Source organism: Xylocopa sonorina, chromosome 15, assembly GCF_050948175.1.
Source record: "Xylocopa sonorina isolate GNS202 chromosome 15, iyXylSono1_principal, whole genome shotgun sequence".
Taxonomy (NCBI): domain Eukaryota; kingdom Metazoa; phylum Arthropoda; class Insecta; order Hymenoptera; family Apidae; genus Xylocopa; species Xylocopa sonorina.
In genome coordinates this window covers 4,254,419-4,277,108 of record NC_135207.1, presented here as the reverse complement: position 1 = coordinate 4,277,108, position 22,690 = coordinate 4,254,419, and the positions used below count along the sequence as shown (strand labels likewise).

Below are 22,690 nucleotides of genomic sequence, written 5' to 3'. Positions count from 1 at the left end.
TTTTAGAAAGCTAGCGTGGTTCTCGTTTTCGAATCGCGACTGGGTACGACTGCGAATAGAGTGAAAGCAGAAAATTGCCACCAGGGCGAGTTCCGCTTGAACATCGAGGGATAGATCACGGTGGTCCATTCACGCGTCCAATTAATACTGAAATTGCTGCTATCAGACGACGCGCTAGGCACTTTGGCGTGATTAACGCGCGAGCGTTCCTCGCGAGCGATGCTCTTAAAAGTGACGGGAGGGGGGCGGGGCAGAAAAGGCCACGGATCCAGTGAAAGGAAAGTAGTAGCACGCGGGAACTTGCAAACAAGAGAGATGAGTCACGCAATTTCACCGCGAGGATGCTTTCTCGCGCTGTCTACCACCTCGCCTTTACTAAATTACATTAAATACTTAACGCACACAGAGAGAAAGAGAGAGAGAGAGAGGCGCGAGCGACCTTACTCCCGCTGCCCAGCCGACACACGAAACGCATAATTACGAGTCCTCGCGGGGAATTCAAGAGGGTTAGAGAGAAGGCGCGCGCGGACACCGCGCCACCGCCGCGTACCAACGCGGCAGACCGCGGTTTTTAGCGAATCGTCTCCCGGAAAACGAGGGACGCACCCGAAACGAACGACCAGAAGGACCGACAGCGAGAGAGAAAGAGTGAGAAAGAGAGAAACTCTGTTCACGCCTTGGCAATCCCCGGACCAAATTTGCTTTCAGCACGTGTGCGGTGCAACTACGCGTCACGGCAACCCTTGCGTAATATACGGACCAGCAGCAGAAGGAACTTCGTAGAATAGACGAACAGGGACACTTGACTAGAGAGATACAACGATCGAGAGACAAAGAGCGACGAAGACGTGGATACAGTTCGTAGTCGAAGGGTTGAAAGAGAGACCGAACGTTCCAACAAGAAGGACAGGAGAAAAGTACCAGAGTGAGAGAGAGAGAGAGAGAGAGAGAGAGAGAGAGAGAGAAAGAGGGCGAACGAAAGAGAGGCGGGGTGTGCACCCTATAGCTCTAGCTACCCCTTTCGACTGGGCAGTACCGGCATAAGTCAGGAATTCCTGGCACGCGGTATATTGCGCGGGGGTGGAGGCCCGGCGGTTATAAGCTATAGTCTCCGGCGTGGCATGGCATGCACAGCCATTTACTTCATTATGTCATTAAGCTTAATGGCCCTGGCCCTAACACGGCTCTAGACTATAGCCACTTCTACAGTTCGTCCCCATTAACTCCACTCTCTGGTGCCCTCGCCCAGCAACCTCCACCCACGCCCCCCGCCTCGCTGGCTGTCCACCTACCGTCGGTGGTACTCTTGTCTGCTAGCATCCTCGTGAACCAGCCAGGGCTTACAATGAGCATCGACTTTACGCCGATGACCGGCTGAAATTGCTGCCAGGCATCGTGGAATATTTAGCGAACCTGCTGGCCCGCCCAGCCCAGACGTACAGGGACGTCGATACCAGGGCTACGCCGTGTCGTTTCCGCTTTATTTCCACGACCACGTATCCGGGGGAAACAGGGAGCGTTTTTTCGGTCGTCGCATCGCGAGGGTGCACTCCGTGCGCGGCTTTCCGTCGAGGAACGACGAATTCTTTCTGAAGCGCAACGCCCGCTGGGAAAACTATCCACCGGCTAGCGGGAAAAATGTGTACAAATTAATTCGAGCCACTCCAGCCGCGACTATTAGCGCGTCACAAAACCCTGAAACGCTCGCGACGCGGCCACGAGCGGCGGCGGCTTTTAATTAGAGAATCGCGAAAGAATCCCAGACACGACGGGACAAAACTCACTCGTTAACGGAGCGCTCGCCAACTAAGTGGCCGAACCGCCGGTGAATAATTGTCCGCCGTGGAAGCCGCCTACAATCGCGCGGTACGCTGTCGAAAAGGTGGCCCGGAGGATCGAGATCGAAGCCGCGACAGCGAGTCGCGCCGACGCGAGCCACTAAATCGAGCCAGCGCGTCCTACCGGTTTCATTTCACCTAGCGCGAACAGCCCGCTGGACCCCCCCTCGATGGGGATAGTGGATTTTATGCTGATAGCCCGGCGAAATTGTCGGCAACATCGCGTAAAATTTACGGTATTCATAAGAGTCGCACGCGATCATGTAACGCGCGGTGGCGGCGGTGCGAGTTTTCAGGGAACCCCTCCCAAATCCGCGCTCAATGGAGACGCGAGGGTCGCAAACTTGTTACAGCACTGGTTGGGGTTCTAATAATTGGAGAGCGCCAAGCAAACGTTCCGTCACTCCTCGACGAAAATATAATGTTGCTTATCGAACCGCGACACGTGTTTCGTTGCGCGATCGTTACGATCGGTGGTCTGTCGCCGGATGGAGGACAGAGGAAAGTATTCGAGCCGCGAAACGATTTTCAGCACGTCACGCGCGGCTCGCGCAATATTCGGCATAATTTGCGTAATGTTGTGTTTCAATGCGGGACGCAAAGAAGGCTCTGTCGTTCGTACCGATTCAGTGACGCGGAGTTAACAATGGAGCGCAAGCACCCTTTGAAAATAGACCGACTAAACATCGGGAATTAAATGAAAAGCGGAGCTCCACGGCTTGAAATTGTTCCACGAGTGAATGATTTCATAATTATGCTCCGAGTGGCGGGCTATACGCGATTCAATAATACCGGCAATACAATTCGCTCAATGACGCAATTAATCGCCCCGTGACTGTGCAGATTTCACAGATCTTCAACACCGCGCCAGGTATCGCGTTCGCCCCTGGAAATTGTTCGACTTCTTGCTTCGGCGACAATCGAGCCGGGATCGCGTTAATAAATTGCCAACTTTATTCGCGCGCGAACAAGAGACGCCACGACGGGTACGTAACTCTTGGGAGTTACTTTTAATTCGGCCACGAAAAGGCCAGCCAGTCGGCGAGACACATGCAACGCTTCAGGAAAGTGTTGACTGCCGGCTGTTTTCGAAGTAACCCAATATTTTCCTGGCCCAACTACATATTTTGTTCTTTGGCGCCAGACAAACTTACGTCCGCACATGTCGACCTAAATTTAGTTTCCAAACTACTCGTCGCCCTGCCACACCACTGTCACCGCGAAATTCTGTTCTTTCAGCAGTCGTGTCTGGTGTATCAAAAGCTTGGAGTGTCTGCGCGTTCGATTGCTTCTGTTACGAAACAAACGTCCGACGCGATGGAGAGAGAGAACAGGAGACAGACAACGAAGAATCAGCGAGCCAGTAGTAAGGGGGTGGGAGGAATTGATTTCAGGATTATAGAAATTTCTCTGTCTGTAAAACGAGTAACGTCGAAGGCGAGTCGTGCAGGGGCGAGTATGAATTGGTAAATGGTGGCATTATTTGAAGCGTCGCGCGGGAAGTTCTCTAATCTTGACAAAGGTCGTCAGCGAAGGAAGGGACGGGCACTAACTTAACGATTGGTCGGACGAACTCCTCAACGTCTCGTTGACTCCCCTCAAGGCCGACGAGAAGAGTCTAATTGTCCCTTCCAGAGGAGAGACCTGGCAAGCTTTCAGATTTCTTTGCTTACAAATTCATGAGGTTCTCGGCGGATACACCGCTCCTCGAAGGAAATTCATTGAAATTAGTGCAATTACCGGCTTCCCGGATGATCTACGGAAGGGTGGACGCGACAGAGAGAACAGCCTGGGCACCGCTCGTGGTATCGATCTCCGCATCGATTACAGCGGGGACGCGGATTCGAGCCTGCGAATATTAACGGACTTGGACGCCCCTTATAACGCGTCGCGTACCATCATCGTGCAACCGCGTGATAAAGCGATGATCTCTTTCTTTAATTGAAGGAACGCGTCGACAGCCCGCCGGCAAGACTCCTCCTAAAGCTGTCTTTCAAACGTAGAACCATAAGAAATTTAATCCAGAAGAGCTCTCATATTCTCAACACCCCGTTTTAAACAGCCACCATTGTCTTTCTCATTTCAACCGACCCATCGAAACGCCGGTCGAAAGAAAGACGCTCGTGTAACCCCATCGTGTCGCGTGATAAATCCGTGCGAGAGGATCCTACGAGCTTCCGTATTCCGTGGCGTTAGTTCTTATCTGTTCTCTCGTTCCTCTCTCCCCATCTCTCTCCCTCTTTCTCTCTCTCTCTCTCTCGTTTCCTCTCTGCCCTCCCCCGTCGATCCGTCATCCCTTCCACTAGGCACGGAAGGCTCGCCCTCTTCCGCTCAATGGAACGCGCCCATCGTGGAAAATCGCACCGGTGAAAAGGTGTGAATCTCCGGCCCTCGAAAAAGGACGACAATGCCCGGTGCTGGCGTCGCACAATGAGCCTCTAAACCCACAATGTAGCCACTGTATCTGCAGCGAACGGCAGCGAGAGGGCTTCTCCTCTCTCGCGCGCGCAACCACCCCCGCGACCGCCCCCATCGCCTACCCTTTTCAACCGCACAATCCTGCCGCAAGGAGTCGAGGATGCCTGGATGTGCTCGAAAGCACATTTTTCAGCCGCATAATATTTATTCGTCCGCGAGTTGTATCGCTTTAAAGTGCCACCGGTGAAACCGAAAACCCTCTCTCAGACCCGTCCCGGGGCGCGACGAAGAAAGAACGAAAATCGTCTGATCCTCGCAGGGAAACGTACCGCTCGCAACCCCGCGCGACCGTCGCTGGTCTCTTATACCATCGTAACCATCATCACCTCCACGCCCATTCCTGTCAAAACATTTCCCCGGTTACGAATCAAGCCCCCTGTTTTTCCTACTCGTTCCCTCGTGATCGTAGCGATGCTTTATCCTTTCAGGATTCGTCTTTCTTCTTGGAGACACGTTCGAAAAGCATTGGTCTGAGGAAGGGTTGAAACTTTCCGCGTTCTAATCTAGCAAGGTCTCCCATTGGCAATTCCACGAGAGTGTTAGTCGTTGCGACGAATTTCCGTGAGTTCGTGGAGCGCACACGAGCGCAGAGATCATTGTTCGTTGCATTGTCAGGCTCGCAGGACATGGCGTCCTGCCATTCGAGCCGCTTTTTGTCGGGACCAGCTGAGTCAAAATGGCCTCCGGCCGGTGACGTCACCATTTCACGTGCTCCACACGCAATAGGTACACACGCATCGATACCCGGCTACGTGTTTCTGGCTTTGGCCAATGGGCACGCGTCGAAAGGACAACGAGAACGGGAACGCGGTTAAAATTCCTTCCGTGTCTCTGCTTCCTGTCCTCTTTACCGCGATCCAAAGATCTCTTTTTCTCTTCGTGGTCGTAAGAAAATTTTGTAGGGACCACGGGGCGATCGCGAGCGTAGCGAAGCTAATGACTTCTATTCAGAACGCGGTATTAAAGGTGCGCGAGCGCTTTTGGCCGTGCTCAAAGCCGCTGGAACTACTAAATTCACTGGCTAAGAACGTGTAGAGTAACGAGTTCCTATTAAAAATAAGCGTCCTTTCACTGGCTCAAAGTCTTCCGCCGCCATTCAATGCGGAAGATGAATTTAACCGGTTATTAGAAAGGGTTCCATTCTAACCGGCTATAATTGCGCTCTGAATGTAAGTAGCGCTAGAGATGTTCGCTCCTCGATTCTCCTGGTCTGTTCTGAACGTGACACGTCGCCACTTCGCGTGTCTCGTTGCGAATGAAAGAAAAAAGGAAGATAATGGTACGCAGAGCAGATGTTCGTTCGCGATCGATAGCAGAAAGATCGGACACCGATCAATAGAGTTCTGCAACTATTCATCCTATTTACTTACTAGATGAGAACAGATATGCGTGTATGCCTTGATATACTTGTAGATATTCTCATCGATAGAGCGTGGCAAGTCGATGCGAAGTGTCTTTATGCTAGAGCTTTAAAATGAAATTCTTTTTCCGTACTTTGCCCCGCTTCTAAGATTTTCCTCTCGGTCGTATACCCGTTTCACGTTATTACCGGTGCTAATGAGCTCCAGTTAGCGATCAAAGCAAATGTTTCATCACACGAGTGAAAACCGTTTGAAGGCTTTTCCTTTATGTCGTTTGGCCTTCGTCGCGCGACTCGCTCGCCTCTATTTTTATCCTCGCCTCTAAACTTCGTTTCATGTAAACGCCATCGTCGTGCGCGGCGCCCAACGCGCGTCGATCGCGGACCGATCGAACGAAATCCACCGTTTTCTTTTCCACCCTCCTCCACCTCCTCCTCCTCCGCCACCCCAGTCGCGGCTACAGCGTTTCAAATTTTCGCCTACAGAATATTTTAAGCAAAATTATTTCCTCGCGTATCAATATGTTATCCGTTGACATGTTTTTGATTACAATTCATTCCCCATGTTTACCCTGCACCCGGTGGTACAGGTTCGCTGCAGACAAACCGCTGCTCCAGGCACTGACTGTTACTAATTAAGGGCGGTTTCAGTACGCGTGTTAATTCTTAATTAATATCTTTGTTACCTCCTCCGACGTGGCAGCCCTCGGCACCCATTTCTCGCTCGTTCGTTCTCTTACCTTCTCCTACTCTCTCTCTCTCTCTCTCGTTCTCTCTTCCTCTATACCCCTTTCTCGCCCCCTGTTTTCATCGCCCTACCCCGTTCCTTTTTCTCTCATCTGCTTCTTCTCACCGCCCGCAACACCACCGCTTTCTCGCTTCTTTTTTCTCTCCTTCGCCCCGACTATCCACCTCTCTCGTCCCCCGTCCGTCTCATCTCGCTTTACCTCGCGCCCGTTCAACCCTTCCTCTTTGTCTATCTTTAGCGACACCCCAGCGAGCACCGTCCACCCACTTCTCTCCTCGAGTCTCTCGAATGAAAGGAGATGTATGGAAACACACACGCACCTCGCAGCCACTATGATAGGTACAATCGGTCACGAGTGACGAGAAGAAGAAAGCGAAGAAAGGACCCGCGCGGAGGAAGCGCGTTCCTCCGATTTACCGCACGCGCGTGTTCAACCGTGGAGCGTCTCTCTTTCGCGACGAATCGAGAAATCGTTGGTTAACCCCTTTGTCGCTTAACCCCTCGCGATTCTTCTCACCCCGCCCCTCTGCCACCACCCCCCTCCCCCTCCACGTTGTTGGAACAGTTTCTCGCGAGCACACCTAAATTGTTTCCTCGAGCTTCCTTTCGCTCCTTGAACGACGAGTGACAATTAATTACGAAACAGCCGCCGCGCACTCGTCCACGAGCCGCGTTCCGATGCGCGGAGAAAAGTAATCCAACCTGAGTAGCAGGTATTCGGCCAGGGCCTCTCTCTTTGCTCGAGCGAGACGAGTTCGACCCTCAGGCTCGATCCACGCTCGGGAAACTTTCCTACTGTTCGACCCGGGGATTTCACCGGCAAATACTCTTCAATCGTAATAGCCAGCGGGGGCTTTCAAGCTTCCTCGAGCGAGCGTCGCGCGCGTACTATTTCGCGAATAGTCAACAACGTTCGGTGCCCAGCATTCAGCCGATATCGTTCTTTGAAATCGAGCCCTTTACGACAAAAATGACTGTAAAGCTGCCGTCTCGAGCGGTCCTATTAATCAACCGCCTGTTCCTTCCCGGTTCAATGCACTACGTTTTTCATCCAAGAAAAATACTCCCCGGTTTTCCTACGAACCCTCGTCGCCCTCAACTTTGACTTTCTCACCCTTCCTTTTTCTCTCCACGCGCTCGCGCGCACGAACACACCCTGCGCGATCCTCCGCGCTATCCGTGCTTTCTTTCTATTTTATTCCATTCGTTTCCGCTGATACCTATCGCGCCTGAATTCACCGTATCGTCCCCGCCCAGCGTTTAACCGTGCAGCTTAACCGAAGGCATTAGCGGCAAGTTTATTTGCTTCATCGCCGCGCTAAAAAAAGCCGCAAGTGGCTCACATTTACTGACCTCGTTTACTTTGTCTTCCGCTGCCTCTGATTATAGAGACTCCACCACTTGCCTTTTCTACCCGCTTCCTCGTCCGTTCCTTCAACCTGGCAGCGCAATTTAAAGCATTTACATAAGCTTTCCGCCGTCTCCTCAATTCCCACCCCCTCTGCCTGTACCACCCGTCCCGCTGCTTCTCCTCTCAGGCAAGCCAGTCACTTCATCGGCTTGTCTTAGACGTTTCTTTTCACCGAGAAAATTTCTAGCGGGCGGTGAAATCGATATCGCCGGAAATAAGATGATTGGATCGGACACCAGGAATACCTTCGTAACGGCTGAAGGTTCCAGGAGACCCGATAGGGAGCGTCCCGTCTCAGCTCGACGCAGCGAACTCTGTACGGGATTATTTATCCTATTATTTCCCTCCTCGTTTCCACGATGAATCCTCGTTAATTTCCTCTTAACTCGTCCATGAATTTCAATCGATAATTTCGGTTACGTTAATTAATCCTATTCGAGAACAAGATCCGTGGTGGCGTTTTGCCACCGTCTTACGCTGACTATATTATGTCGACGATACTTTTCACTGGAGGAAAGTCTCAGCCACCGTCTTCCAACCGGCGGTTCTAAAGACTCGAGTCCGTCTAACGATCTCGGTTCTCACTCGCTCGCGGACGAAGTTTCGCAGGCAAAGTGGCGGCGCCTGTTCTCCAACGCGAGAGGAGGAGTGTTTCACCCCGTTCGAGGCGAGAAATATCCGGCACAATACGGGGCGCTCCAGCCGGAAGCACCGTTGCCCATTTTTTCGGACCAGCGTTTTTCTGTTATCACAGCGGCGCGTATAATTGACATCGTGTCAGCTCGTAAACCGAGGCGGCGGAGGGAAAGTAGGTGGCACCCTGGCGGAAAACAGGCCCTCCACGGAGGGAAAAAGGCTCTCCCTCGGCCCGTGTTTCGCCGCGTCTCCAATTTTCCAGCCGGCTTTTCTGAACGTCGCTGGTACAACCCCGGGGGCTACGCCAGTCTCCTTTTGCTCCCCAGAATCCTCCGGTATTTTCCTTTGCCGGCAAATTGGACTATTACGCGGGGCTCGTACCTCAGCGACCGTGTCCTCGCGAAAACCGCGTATTTTCCCGCCCCCTGCCCCTCGTCACCCGGCCCAGTACCCAAATCCGCCAGCAACCCATCGCGTCTCCGGTTCGTACCCTTTTCCACGGTCCCTCGACACGGCTCCTCTCGCCTATAGCGGGCTCAAAGTGGCGCGCAGTTGTTAAAACAACCAATTCTGTCGGAAAGCTGCTCGTTACAGACGCTTCTCTCTCTCTCTCTCTCTCCTCGTCTTTCTTCTGGTTCCTTGTGGAATCCTTCGTAATCCTGACGGCAAACCGTTCGTTTTCCTGCTGACGCAACGGAAACGCGGGCCAATAAAATCCCTGCCCCTCCCCGTGGTGTCGTCTTAACGACGCACTTTCAACAGGGATTCGCGAGCGTTTCTTTCCACGTAGCCGAGAGGCTGCCCTCGTAATTGGGACGTTTTCGTCATTCGCCAACTCTTTCGCGTGTCTCGCGGTTCGTTCGAAGGAAGTAAAAGCGGGGGTTTGGGTGGATCGTGTATCTCGAACTGTGGCTTCCGTTGTAATTGACTGGCGTCTAGTGAGAGGACCGTCTCAGGGGTGGGTTTCGAAGAATCGTGTCTATGGATCGACCAGGAGCAACGATTCTGAGTTTAGCGGCGGGCGTGGAGGAGGAATCGTGTTTCTGGAGAAGAAAGTCTCCCGTTACCGATTAGCGATCGAATAGGGGTGGGTGTGGCCGGCACCCTCGATTTCTCGAAATATTTTGACAAGAAATTTAATATCGACCACGCCGGGAAAACTTGGGACCGTCGAGGAATTATACACGATCGCTCGTGTATACCTGCGAGGGCTGAACCACCGACGATATTTAATTTCCGTCGTCCTGTTCGAGCCACACGAACGCTTCGAAAAAGTTCTGAATGTCGAATCGATAAAGATGCACGACGAAGCCACCGCTGCTGCCACTGTGCGTGGAGCGAGGTAGCGGCGTTAAACGCTAAGCTCATCCATGGTAATCATTTCCAACCTGTCGTCTCTTGTTTCGAGCGACATTGCTTTGCAGGTCAAGCAAGAGGCGCTTAATGGCTCGGAAAAATCGGAATCATCGCTGGCATGAATACGTAATCAGTTTCCCCGCTCGTCCTTCGCCGCATGACGTCATCGTGTGAACGATGTAGCCCTGTCATCGCGACCGAGATACTCGTTAGGTACCCTAATGGGAGTCTGTGTCTTTACGAATCGTCGTGCAGTCGACGTTTCGCTCAATTTTGCAAATTTCTTGCCTGAGAATTCACCGCGACGACAGAGGAGGAACACGGATACGGTTCGCCCGCTCGACTTCGAACGAAAGGAGTAAAGTCTCCTTGGAAGTTGGCGCATGTTCCTCAGAAGTGCATGGCCATTCGTGAGCGCATCGGATTCCCGATAAATATCGAGTAACGCCAGCGTTGGGAAGTGCATCGCCGGAAGTAGACTGCGGAGAAGAACTCGAGCGAAAAGCGTCGTAACCTCTGCACGGTTGTTTGCGCGTCTTTATGGATTCAGCCTGTAAAATTCTAAAAAGTGTTCTCTATCGTCTGAATGAAAATGAGCGGAATTGAGTTCTTCCTCTCTTTTCGAACTCGTGAAACCACTGAGACGACTGAATTCCGAAGGCAACTTCGAGACGATAATCTAAAATATGGCTTTGCGCATTGGAGTATTATTAGGGTAAATCTTTACCTGGACTGGTGTTTGAAAACGAGCTCTTCGATTGGGAGAAACCTGGAACAAAAATTGCATCGTTCTATTCAACAATGGTATCCAAAAGAAAGCAGTGTTTAAAAATGCGATTTAAATCAGTACATTGCATGCAACGTTCAGAGCATTCCATAGAAATTTTGGTGAGTATCTCGAGTTGCAAATCGCACTGGAAAATACAGACTGCAATAATTATTCACTACGAATGCTAACGAATACCAGGATCGAGAGATGCGAAAAAGTGAGAAAAGTAAGCAAAAAAAAAAAAAAAAGAAAATGAAGTGCAGGCGTTGTGCGCAATAGCGATATGAAATTTTATCTAAAAATTAACTGGAATTCTGTGGAACGCGTTTCGAAGGGGGTGGCGCACGGGTGGTGCGTCGCTGCCTCGACGCTCAACCCTGATTAATGACATCGCGAAATTAACTCGACAATTATTTCATTAGTGCCTAGTAAGACATTTTTCATTCGGTTTCAATGGCTTTTGAGACCCGGAGTGAGACACGTATATGCGTATTATGACTCGCCTCGAATGCGCTACCCTTAATGACTCGACGAGAATTAACCGTAAGTTTAATTAATTAAAATCTGATAAAAAAAGAAAAAGAAAAAGAAAAAAACACACATTGCGGCCCCTTTTCACGTGGGACCAGGCGTGACCTGGGTCACCTCGTTAGAATGATTATCGACGAAGCTTGTAATTTCGCGTTACCGAGTTAAGGCGGAATCGAAGACGTTCAATTAAATTAGAGACCTTTGATCCTAAACGATTCAATGCGAGTGTATCCCAGTTGGGTAACGGAAATGTTGAACGAGTGGGAAGCACGCGCTGGCGATGACGCGTACGATTTTAATTATTACAGAATAATTTCCCGCCGAATGGGAGACAAATATTCGCGCGCCAGGGCCGCGACGACGATACTACGTAATTAGAGGCAATTTTGAAAATCTCGCGATCCTTGCCAGGCGCAGATGTTCGTATTCGACGGGTCGGTTCGTTGCTCGCGCGTTGAAGTTTTCACTCGTTAGTTGCGCGGTCCCTACGGATTTAATTGCCCAACGCGCGAGAGAACAAATCCGCCCGTTAATCGCGCACGGGATTCTGATTCACTTTGTCGACGCACCTGCGGCCGACGACCGCGCTGCGTTTTTATTTCTTTTTTTCCCTCAAAACCCAGGCAGGTCGCTCGACGACAGTGAAACGCGGAGACGAGCAGCCTTTTCAGGCATCCCAGGCGTATATATTAAGACGTTTCGTTACGGCCATTTTCTAATAAAGTCGTCCTCGTTGCCACGGACCGCACCGCGGGGGTTGAAAAACAGGGGTTGAAAAAGATTCCCGCGTTCCTAAGAAGGTTAGGGCTCGTTCGCTCCGGTCGATGGAGCGATAAAGAGCAAGCGTGAGAGGGGCCGGGAGATGAACGCAAAGTTCGCGTTTCAGGAACAGGAGGCCGCGCGCGCGCGCGCGTGTACGGGTGGTGTACCTGGGATAGCGAAAACTCGCCGTTGGGTTCGTAGTAGTCGTAGTCGCGTTGGCGGCTGCCAGCGGCCACGGGGGCGGCGGGACTCCACCCTCAAACGACTTTAACGAGCCGCCGTCTTAAAATGGGGATGCCGAGCTTGTGCGGAGTTTGCGCGTTTGTTTGATAAATTAACCCAGAAAAGTATGCTACGCCGTCGGAACGCTTAACAAGCCTTAGAGCGGCGGTAAGGAGCGAGCGAATGTGGAGCAGGGATTCCGTTGATACTTCACCGGTGATTAATGCTCGTTCAAGCGGGGCCACCGTTCGCTCGCGTGAACGTTGGCAATTTTGTTAAGCGTTGCAGTTATTTAGGGAGAAAGATAGAGAGAAAGAGAGAGAGAGAGAGAGAGAGAGAGAGAGAGAGATGGAGCGAGAGGAATGGGAAAGGATACATTTTAGGGTCGCAAGATCGCGAGATCAGAGCGATGTTCACTTTAAGAGCGCTATAGAACGGACGCGTGTCAGAGCGCATTATATCCCGGCATTATTCAGCTTTTCCTGCTTTCCTCGTTCCGGCTTTCACGGAATCCGATGTCCCCGGCTCGCTGGTGAAACTTAAACCCTAATCGTGTGGACGGGTGGAAGGTTTCGGATTTTTTTGAAAACTCGACAATACCGCGGCACGGCCCGCGCCACTGGTGACAAGACAGGGGCCCCTCCATTGAGAAAAATCCACTTCCTAGGTCTCGTGTTACCCGGCGTATTTTGACAGGATCTCATTGTCGTCGCGCGGCTAAGCCCTATTGACTCCATTATGGGCCTATTAGTATTATACTAGGATTTGTGGTTACTACTTGAAAGACGTCCTTTCCCTCTGCCCTCCGCCTTCTTCAACGGAGCCTCTTTCTTGCCCGTAACCGAATGCGCGTTGCTCTCCCGTTCGCCCATTCAGGGGACGGTCGAGACCGTGTCCCAGGACCGTTCAACACCGCAATTTCCTTCGACGCGGAGTCGAGTCGGAAACCTCGACGACCGTTTCCTCCCCTTCCAGGAGTTGCTCGGCCAGCTTGTGTAAAAATATTCAGCCACGAGGTCCAAATCGTGGCGACGGGCTTCCGAATTAGACGAGACGCGAGACGAGTAATTAGCCTTCGCGAGCGCTAGAGGGGGGCGGTGGTTGTCGGGACGTTCTCGATGGCCCAGGGTAGGTAACGAGCACTCTGCAATCGGGCCTGCTGACTCGACGACAAATAATTACCGGGGTTAAATAGCAAAAAGGAAGAATATCGCGGTGGTCGGTGAAAAGAGCGAGGCGAGGACGGGTGGGTGAGAAAATAAAACTCTATCGCGCGGAGAGGCCACCCTGGTGGCTTGCACGGGGTGCGAGGAAGACGCCGCCGGTGTAAAACGGTGGCAAGGGCGCACGCACGCGCCAACGCACTCGTAGGCTCGAAGAGCTGCTCCGCTACCCGCGTAGAAGGTACGTTCGTTTTCCAAGTCGCGAGAGCAAGCATCGCGGAATGAGCTGCTACTTAGAGAGAACGGGTAGAAACGCATTCACCGGCACGCAATCAAGGCTCCTCCTCGTGGCTGCCGCCACGTATACACGCGTGCACACGCCTCTGAGCCCGCGCGTTCCCGTGTGCCCATTCATAGCGTTGCACCGGCAAGATTTGCTCGCGACTCTCCTCCACACGGTGCGAGAGGGACGACAGGGCGGGAGCGAGAGGTGGAGGAACCCACGGGGTGACTACCCGTTAGGGCGAGAAGGAGAGGCGAGCAAGGAGCCAGGGAGAGGAAACGGGTGAGAGGGAAAGCCGGAGGACTACCGGCGCGCGTGTGTTTCAGGCGTGAATTCATGTATGCTCGCGAAGCACTCTTCACAGGGGACAATCGAGGTGTTGGACTGGAAATCCATACCAATTTGAGCGACTTACGGTCGTTCGCTTGAAAGCCCGGTACACCAGCCAGCAACGGTATACACGCACGCCACGTACACCCAAGTTACGCGGCGACGGTGTGCGCACCGCCGCGTTTTAACGCACGCATCCGGAGGTAAACGCGCGAACGCGACGCGGCGATACGTTGCGCCAACGCCTTGTCCCTTTACGCGACCATTTTCTTCCTCCACCCGTTACGGGGTCAACCGATCCGCGCGAATCTCTTACGGATAACTACGTGGAACCCTATACATTCGTGTATCGTAATCTCTGCGTAACATGTACGAGGAGAATCTGCAACGACGAACCTTTCCAAGCGCAACAAGATCATTTAAGCTTATTTACGGCTCGCTTTACTCGAACAACAATTTAAATTACGTTTGATTGGACGCATCGATTTACACAGCTCGTTTTGCCTTTAATTCCGATGAGTCGACAACGGCGTTGTCCAATCACACGGTGAACCGTATAATTTCGCCTCTGGACGAACGTTCATTTGTACGCGAAATGGGTCGATGCAAATATTTTTCTGCTCCCCAGCATCAGTCGTCGGTTTCGTCTAACGTAAATTCCCGTCCAGTTGAAGAAGGTAACGATTAGTGATCGTCCATTGTTCCTAGTTAAACTTGTTCGAGTTTGACCATACTGAAGCCACTTTCGTGACCGACGCAACGCGTTACCAAAAGCAAAGAACCGAGTGACGTAGCGAGATTTATACCAGAATTCCTGGAGGGACGTTCGCTGAGACAAAAGAGACTCTTCGACGAGGAGGCGCCCACGCCTTCCACTTTTTTTCAGCCAGAGTGTGAAATTAGTTACGTGCACGTGGAGGGTGAGGGACGTGATGCGGCATATAGAACGTAGTCCGCGTTAAGCGTCTCGAAACTCGAGGGTCTGGCCAGTATTTTCAATTACTTTGACCCAGTGACGCGCCAGCGTCTCGTTCAATGTTAACCATCGTCGACCCCTGTCCCGATTTACACGAGGGCGCGATCGATACGCACAGTGTGGACCACTGACGAAATCGCTGAACGCTGGTGACAAACGGATCCTCGATGACTGCGATTACACTCAATTTCCTTTAATTTTCAGGGGGTGAAAGAGACGCGCTGGGCCTCGATCGAGAGGACAACGTACCCAGCTGCGATCCAACCGATCGAGCGTCGCTAATTACCGATCCTGTCGCACGGTTCCGCCACGATTGGCAGAAACGGTGGCCGGAAACTCGATGGCGGAATATCGAGCTGAGCAACTTCCACGGCTACGCGTGTGCACTGCGAGCGGGGCACACGTTAATGGACATAGTTTGCTGGTAATGTCCGAGACTAATTCCCGTGTTATTTCATTAACGTCCCGCAGCTCCCGCGGGGGTTAGTCAGGCCTCGTCCACCCCGGCAGCATCGCTGCGCGCCATCGTGCGACACTCGCGCTGGTAGCCCCCGAAGGGGCTCGTATTAGGCGCGTGTCAAAGGGTGAAAATTTACGAGCCGAGTGGCAGCCCGCGAAAAGGCCGATTGATAGTCGACTAGCCTGTCTTCTACCTATATATACACGCGCGTACCCACGTTACGTACCGGCGCACCGTCGTTTCCCTTGTCTACGTACGCCTACGTGCCGCCTTGAAATAACGTCGACGAGTTCACGCTATGGTGGAACATGCTTACCCAGCCTGTTAGCGCGCATGACTTTGCTCGCTGGGGTAGATCGATACCGTTTGTCTGTCGATAATCGTGCCCCGTCCACGGATTTTCCATCGAGCACGCACACGGGCCACCCCCCTGGTGCATCGCTCCGCGAAATTAAATAATTGAGTCACGATTACGCCTACGCGATAGCCGGATATCGCTAGATAGACACCGCGCGCCGCGTTGCTCGCGTCGAAATGTCGCCTGTCGTTGCCTCTCGGTGATTAATCGCGTTCGCAGGGTGGATTCGTTCGTCGATCGCGTGCTAATTTTGTCGTTACCGTTTCGAGACGCGCGTCGAATCGGGAGAACGATCTCGATGGAATTTCTGCGCGCGCGTATCTCGATTGATAACGATAATGATAGATTGGGACTGGTTGTACGCGTTCGAATCGACTGTGTTGTATTTTCCCCGCGCAATCGGGCGAAAAATATCAGGGCAGAGATTTTCCTCGCATCCAGCATTCCGGGATTGGTTTGTTCGAGCGGATTACACGATTAGGCGGAGGGTGGGTCGCATGATTGACACCGCGGGCAGAGCGTAATGAGAGAAAATCATCTCTGACCGAGCCGGGAAATTGTTGGTCAGCCGATCGATGGGAACGCGAGAGTCTCTTCTTTCGCACGTACGCGTGCAGGGGCAGGAGTACGAGCTCTACGATCGTTCCAAGGTCGTGGGTTTTTCGAAGTTCACCGTAAAAGTGGCGGATTACGCGGTCATTAACCAAGCCCCGCACATGTCGCTTCGTAAACGAAGCCAAGGCACAGGGAGGGAACGCTAGAGAATATTGCTGCGAGCAAGTATGCAGGTGAATCGTGACGCGTTTAAAGGAAAAAGGTATAAAAGGGAGAATAAGGGAAAGAGTCGCCTCTCGCCCCGGCGAGAGACTGAATTTTCCTACTTCTGACGGGCGAGTATACCTTGGCAGTGTTATCCAATTATTCTAAGTTGTTAAGGCGAGTTAGGGCGCTTAAGGGACTAAATTAAGACATTCCGCGCGACAAATCTCCCAAGAATCTCAATTAACTTCTCCCGGGGGGTGCCGGTACTTTAATTAACTGTTTAATTTCGTTTAATTTGCATTCACAATTGCATAACCCACCGCGTCTGCTAGCCAGCTCTGAGATACGTTCTCACTTCGAGACGAATCGATTAACTGTCCACACAGCGCGTATTCGATCATGGACAGGATTCGTTTGAATTTCCCTCTGTGTTTCTTTTCTCTCGCAATTTTTCGATCATCTCGAAGTCCCTCGCGCACGAGTACAGACGTTTCCGATAGCGCCACGGGGTGGAAGGTGCATTAGCATGACGAGGACCGTGGCTGGACCGTTAGCTGAATTTTTAGGGGATGCTCGAGTGGCCCGGGCAAGAGGCGTCGTGGAAACCGTTCACGATTCTCGTCTCGGCCGCGCGGTATCGGTTTCAACGAGCCTGCCAGGCTAATTTGAATTGCAGCGGCTCTTACTCACACGTGATCGCGCAAAATCGGCCGTGTACACGTAGACAGTAGGCGCGATAGGCGCGCGAACGTAGGGCCGGCTACGTATTCGTGTCGCGAGTCTCTTGTACGCGTCTGCAAACCACTTTCCCGGAAACAAAGCCGGCCGGATTCATAATCCGCTAATTTGTTCAAGATTTTTTGCTCGAGTGCCGGCGCTTGCTTTGTCGCAAATCCACCGTCGATGCGGAGCGCGTGGGGCTCGCGTTCAAGCCGCTTTGAAGTACTAATCAGTATCGACCTGCGCCTACAGGCCGCACCCCTTATCCGTGCTTCCACCATCGCCTCACCCGCCCACTCCTCCTATCGCCTCTCCGCGTTCTCCTCGGCTAGCTCAGAGTTTCTCCTTTCTTTTTTTTTCCCTTCCTTTATTCCCTCTCGTTCCACGACTTTCCACCGGCAAAAACCGTCCCCGTCAGGGGCGTGACGGATCGACCACGCGAATCCTCACCCGCCGTTTAACCCTGCCGATAATCCGGCAACGTCCTTCGAGGGTCGCGATCCAGGCGCGTTAATCGTCGATCTCGCGCGAACTTATAACAGGAGGCATTGCTCGAGAACGTCGCGAGCCTCCCGTTTAATCGCCCCACGTAGAGAAAATAATGGTCAACGATTACAACCGGGTATCCTTCGAATGGCAGCAGCGCGAGAACCCGTGCGTTTTCGTCGTCCCTCGAATGAAAGGGGTACGCGGGAACAATGGTGGACCGATTGCGCGTCGCGTTTTGCGGAATCGTTCGCGGAGATGCGTTACCAGGACAAACGACGTCGAGCGAGAAGGTAAGGGCTGGACAGGTAACGGAAGAAAGTAGAAGAAAAAGACACTGGTGGTAGAAAGAAAAGTGGGTGTCGAAGAGGGTGAGAAGGAGGGCGCAGAGGCAACGAAGAAAACGCAGAAGATCGCCAGAGAGAGGAAACGAGCACGCAACGCGGAGGAAAGAAACGAATAAACGAACGAAGAACAACGTTGTCGCGTGGCCGTGTGCGAGGGTGTAATAGAGAAGGAGGGGTGGTGGTAGCGCGAGTGCAAGAAAAGGAGTGGACCGACGGGAGTGCGCAAGGAGACTTCTCAGGCGTTGATAGGCAATCTAGTTGATTGCCAACTTCAAACGAACCGAAAAAGCGGTGCGAGGCGAGAGACGAGATCCTATACAAGCCGTTGGAAAGGCAAAGGCTCGACGCGAACCGGCGCGGATCTCGGAATTTTTAGACAATGCGATCCGCACGGTTCCTGCATCTCGGCCCTCCACCCTTCGCGCCACCGATTAACGCGGTGCCAGGCGAATCGATCGCGTTCTCCATTTACCATCCCCCACAGCGTCCATTGTCCCGCGCTATCCGTCTATTTACTACTTAATCTACCGAAATATAGTCCCACCAATTTCTTTCACCGTCTGTTTATACATATTACGCGCGTACAAGCAGACACTCGTGCAACAGACGCGTTCCTCCTGGTCGAGCGTCTCATTGAATCGCGCGTGAAAAACCAACGCGACACTCAGTCGACGGTGAAAAGTGAAAGATTCCCGATTTCCACGAATCGCGCGCGAACAACGTCAGAACCTACTTGGGTAAAAATTTTCGTGCTCGTCGGCTCTATTATGCGCGCGGAACAAAAGATTCTTAATCGAGGGTGGAACCGGGCGGTCTTAAATGGCCGTACCCACGTGACAAGTCCTGCGAGATTTTCAGCGTCACGACACGAGGCGTAATCGATCTCACGGCGATCGATATAATTATTATCGGGGGCAAATCGAGCAGTTGGCCCGCGGTTGGTCTGTGCTCTCGTCTTTAAGTCCGCCAACTAAGATTTAAGACAAAAAGGAACGAATGAAGTGCGCCAAATAAATGCTGTACTGTAAGACGAGGTGCTAGAGTGACGTTTGAATGGAAGGGCTGATCCTTTGTGCTGCACCGGGAACCCGACACCCGAAAATCGTTCTCAAAATTTGTTAGACGGATAAAATCTACGCTCTGCTCGCGATATCGTGTTATTACGGTAATATCGTTTTTTATAAGAACTCTGTCCATTTTTTTTTTTTTTTCGTTCAATGTTTTTCACGATATTCTCGGTTCTTCTCGTCGAAGTTTCTTCGCTATTGTTACGAACTTGCCGCGTTGTAAAAGATCGACGACGCTCAGAGTTAATTATTCTTTAACGAAACGATTTTGAAGCAATTGCTGGACGAAAGTAGTTTCTATAATCTTTCGTAACTGGTATCTTGACTAACAACTAGATTAAGGCTTGAACGGTGTATAATCAGAAGGGGAAGGTCAATCGAATTCTCACGGGAATAAAAACGGGAGTCTCTCCGCTCTGGTTGAGAACAGTTTGCCGGAGTACGGCCATTTTTACGTTTTGTCGAGCTTCTTTGTGTTTTGGTGAGACATTGCAGGTCTGCCCGACACTCAACTCATTATACCACTAATTATTCATAACGTTAGGGATTATTCTGACAAAAATATTCAATTCCCACAGTGCACTCACCCCAACAACCCTACCCCTTTACTCCGCCTCGCTCTTTCTCTTGGACTCATCTAACTGACGTCGAATGCCCCCCTTGAAACGAATCGCCAGCAATTTTCCTCCGTTTCCTCTGAAACTTACCTTGCGCGTCGCGTTCCCCAAAATCTGTCGCACCTCGCAGCTGGTCAAGCGATCGAAGCTGTTTGCGCGTAAGCGAACGGGAACGATTTGACGAGGCGTGAAGCCAGGTCAGCTGGCGCGTACCATCGTACGTGTTTGCCCCAGAAACGAGGCGAAAACTCTCTGCACAATGGAGAGTTCGCACGTGGATACGCGTAGGAAAGGTGAGCGTCGATTTTCGGTAACACGATCTTGAGTGGCTCTCTGTTAAGTGATAGCCGTAAGTGGCACGTTAAGTGCTCGTTTCACGGCGGGAGCGACGATACGCCTATTAATTTACCCGAACGTTCGTGACGGCGCGAGGGTCGCGGGTTCATCCTTGTCTAAAGATTGAAACGCAATCTCGATGACTGGTCCGATCAATGCGTTTTGTCGCGACCCGTCGTCGTACAGCGGATACGCGAGTCGTCGCCTCTCGCGTAACGAAACGCGTTGGGGACGTTCGTTAACGGGTTGGGATCAATGGCTGGCAAATCGAGGCTGCCGTTTTAATTGGTTTCTCGCGTCTTTCTTGCCCCCTGGTCGAGCCCGCTTAGACTCCGCGCAAGGAGCACCGCGTTGAAAGGAAACGCGACTTGTATAGCGGCGTAACCAAACGCGTTCCAGTCTTTTCGTTGAAATGTGCAGGTCACTTCTATTGTAAGATCCGCGTCTAGCTGCGCGGCAGCCAGCTAACGATACCACCACGGCGAGACGCGATCCTTATTTCGTTTCACGGGAAGGCGTTGGGGGTTGTTTCTACCTTCGTCCGCCTCGTCGAGATATAGGTCTTAACGAACGTGTTAAAATTGAATGAGTGTGTAAAATTAATTATCAATTCTTCGTCGCGCCCTAGCACACCCCCTACCCTACTCCCCCCCCCTTCGTTCGCCACGACACCACCCCCTTGCCGCGCCCGCGTTCCTCGAATGAAAGAAACAGTTAGAGGCGCCATTCGTGGAATAAATGATACGGTTATAATTGTCGAAGCACAATGGGCCACGTCTCGCGAGCGGAACGATGTGATGGAAACAATGTCATCTTAATCGCCATCTATAAATAAACGGGGCGAGTTTTAACGATAATGACGCATTACGCTCGCCAAGCGGCAGAACGCTATTCGCCCGGGTCCGTTGGAAATAAGCAATGAGAAATTCGCGACGGAACTGTTTCCCCGGTGCCAAAGCTGTGTAGTTCCCTTTAAACGGGAATAATTAATAACGCGATGGAGACGCGGGGTCGATTATACATTACTGGCATTTAAATATCGGAACAATCCGCTGGTCTATAAAAATTACGCGACTAAGAGTAACGTTGCGCGTTGCTGGCAACAGGATCTATAAACACACCTCGTACCTTCGAAACAAAGTGAAAAGTAGCGATACTAACCGATGACATTCGCAATTAAATCGCGTCTACCTACGCGTTCACCCCATGCCATCGATACGCAATCATTAAGTCCATTCAACGATCCAACAATCTTCTCCACGCACGCGTTAAACCTCTCGCTAATTAGCACCTCTCGCTCGTGCCACGGGATGTCCATCCTTGCAGACACCCCTGAGATGAACGCGTCCAAAAGAGCGATAGAGAGAGAGAAAGATAGAGAGAGAGAAAGAGAGAGAGAGAGAGAGAGAGAGAGAGAGATGGATCTCGTACGAAGGATCAACTCACCGTGAGGTGGCGTGTGCTGATTCGGACTGTGCTGATGATGATTAGCGGTGACCGCGGTGCCCGGAAGTACGTGCTGCGCGTGTGCAGCCGGATGCACGTTGACGCCGGCCGGTGAGGCCGGAAGTTGCCCCGGTTGATGTACCTGATGATGCGGTACGTGGTGCGCGGGGTGGGGGTGGGGCGGCGGCAGGAAGGCAGCCGCGACGGCCGCCTGCGCATTCAGGTAGGCCATCCGCGAGGCCGTGAGGTTGCCCAGATTCCCAAGATTCCCGAGATTGCCCAGATGATTCGTCAGGCTGGGCATGTAGTCCCATAGCTTGTGATGAGGCGCCGTGGGCGCGTACGAGACGGCCGAGACGCCGGCCGGCGGTGATCCTTGGGGCGAGCCGCGATCGGTACCGCTTCCATTTCCGGTACCGTTCAGCCCCAGCAGCTCTTGGATCGCGAACGGCGATCGCTGCGGCATTGTTGCGATTTTCTGTTACTGTTCTTCTTCTCTTCTTCTGGATCGCGTTCACCCGTTCAAACAGGCATCGTCCACTTGCGATTTTAGTGTACGATGCACAGAGGGTCGTCGATCGTTTCCCGTTGGCTACCGCGCAGATTAATGGAGCATGTCGAGTAGAGTCGTCGAGACGACAGATTCGCAGGTTTATCGTTGTTTCGAACAGTTTGCTCGTTGCTTTCTCGGACTCACTGGAATCACTGCTCGATTCCTAGGAACTTTGTTTCTAAGCGATTCCACGAGGGGTTGGGGCACCTCGAGCAGACAAGGCTGAATTCGTTGGGCTCTGTCGGGACTCCGCTCGATGCTCGCGTGCGTGATTAAAAATTACGGGTCGCGTCTGTGCGTGGCCGTGCAAATTGGTAGAAACGAACGAAGCTAGTTTCGCGGCTAGGCCTTGGCATAATGCTTGCTCGAGATCCGACGGTTTGCGACCAGCAGTCGCGGTCGATTTCGATAGTTTCCTTAGACTCGATGCTGATTTCTACTGTGTAGGCCTGCTACGAAGCTTGATTGCTAGTCGGTCGATTCGATCGATTTTGAAAAATATACGAAACTATCTTTTGTACGAAAATCGAGAGTAGACTGCGATGGACCCGTCGGCGGTCCTAAGTGTTCTCATAGATCTCCATAATTGGTAATGTCTCGTTAGTGAACGTTTCTCGGTCGTGGGGAAGTGTTAGGAAGCTTACTGTGCTGTGTATTCGCAACTTATCTTCGTTG

General features: G+C 52.1%; 1 protein-coding gene across 2 annotated transcripts in view; it reads right to left on the bottom strand.

Moving 5' to 3' along the window:
* The window catches only part of LOC143430567 (uncharacterized), a 48,445-nt gene extending 26,494 nt beyond the window's left edge, over positions 1 to 21,951 (bottom strand). For both annotated transcript variants that reach the window (XM_076906909.1, XM_076906910.1), the window contains exons 1-2: positions 21,463 to 21,951; positions 10,555 to 10,596 (exon numbers count right to left, since the gene is read on the bottom strand). In XM_076906909.1, the coding sequence (XP_076763024.1) occupies positions 10,555 to 10,596; positions 21,463 to 21,928 (508 nt within the window). In that variant the 5' untranslated portion in view covers positions 21,929 to 21,951. The remainder of the gene's footprint in view (positions 1 to 10,554; positions 10,597 to 21,462) is intronic.
* Positions 21,952 to 22,690: the final 739 nt, after the last annotated feature.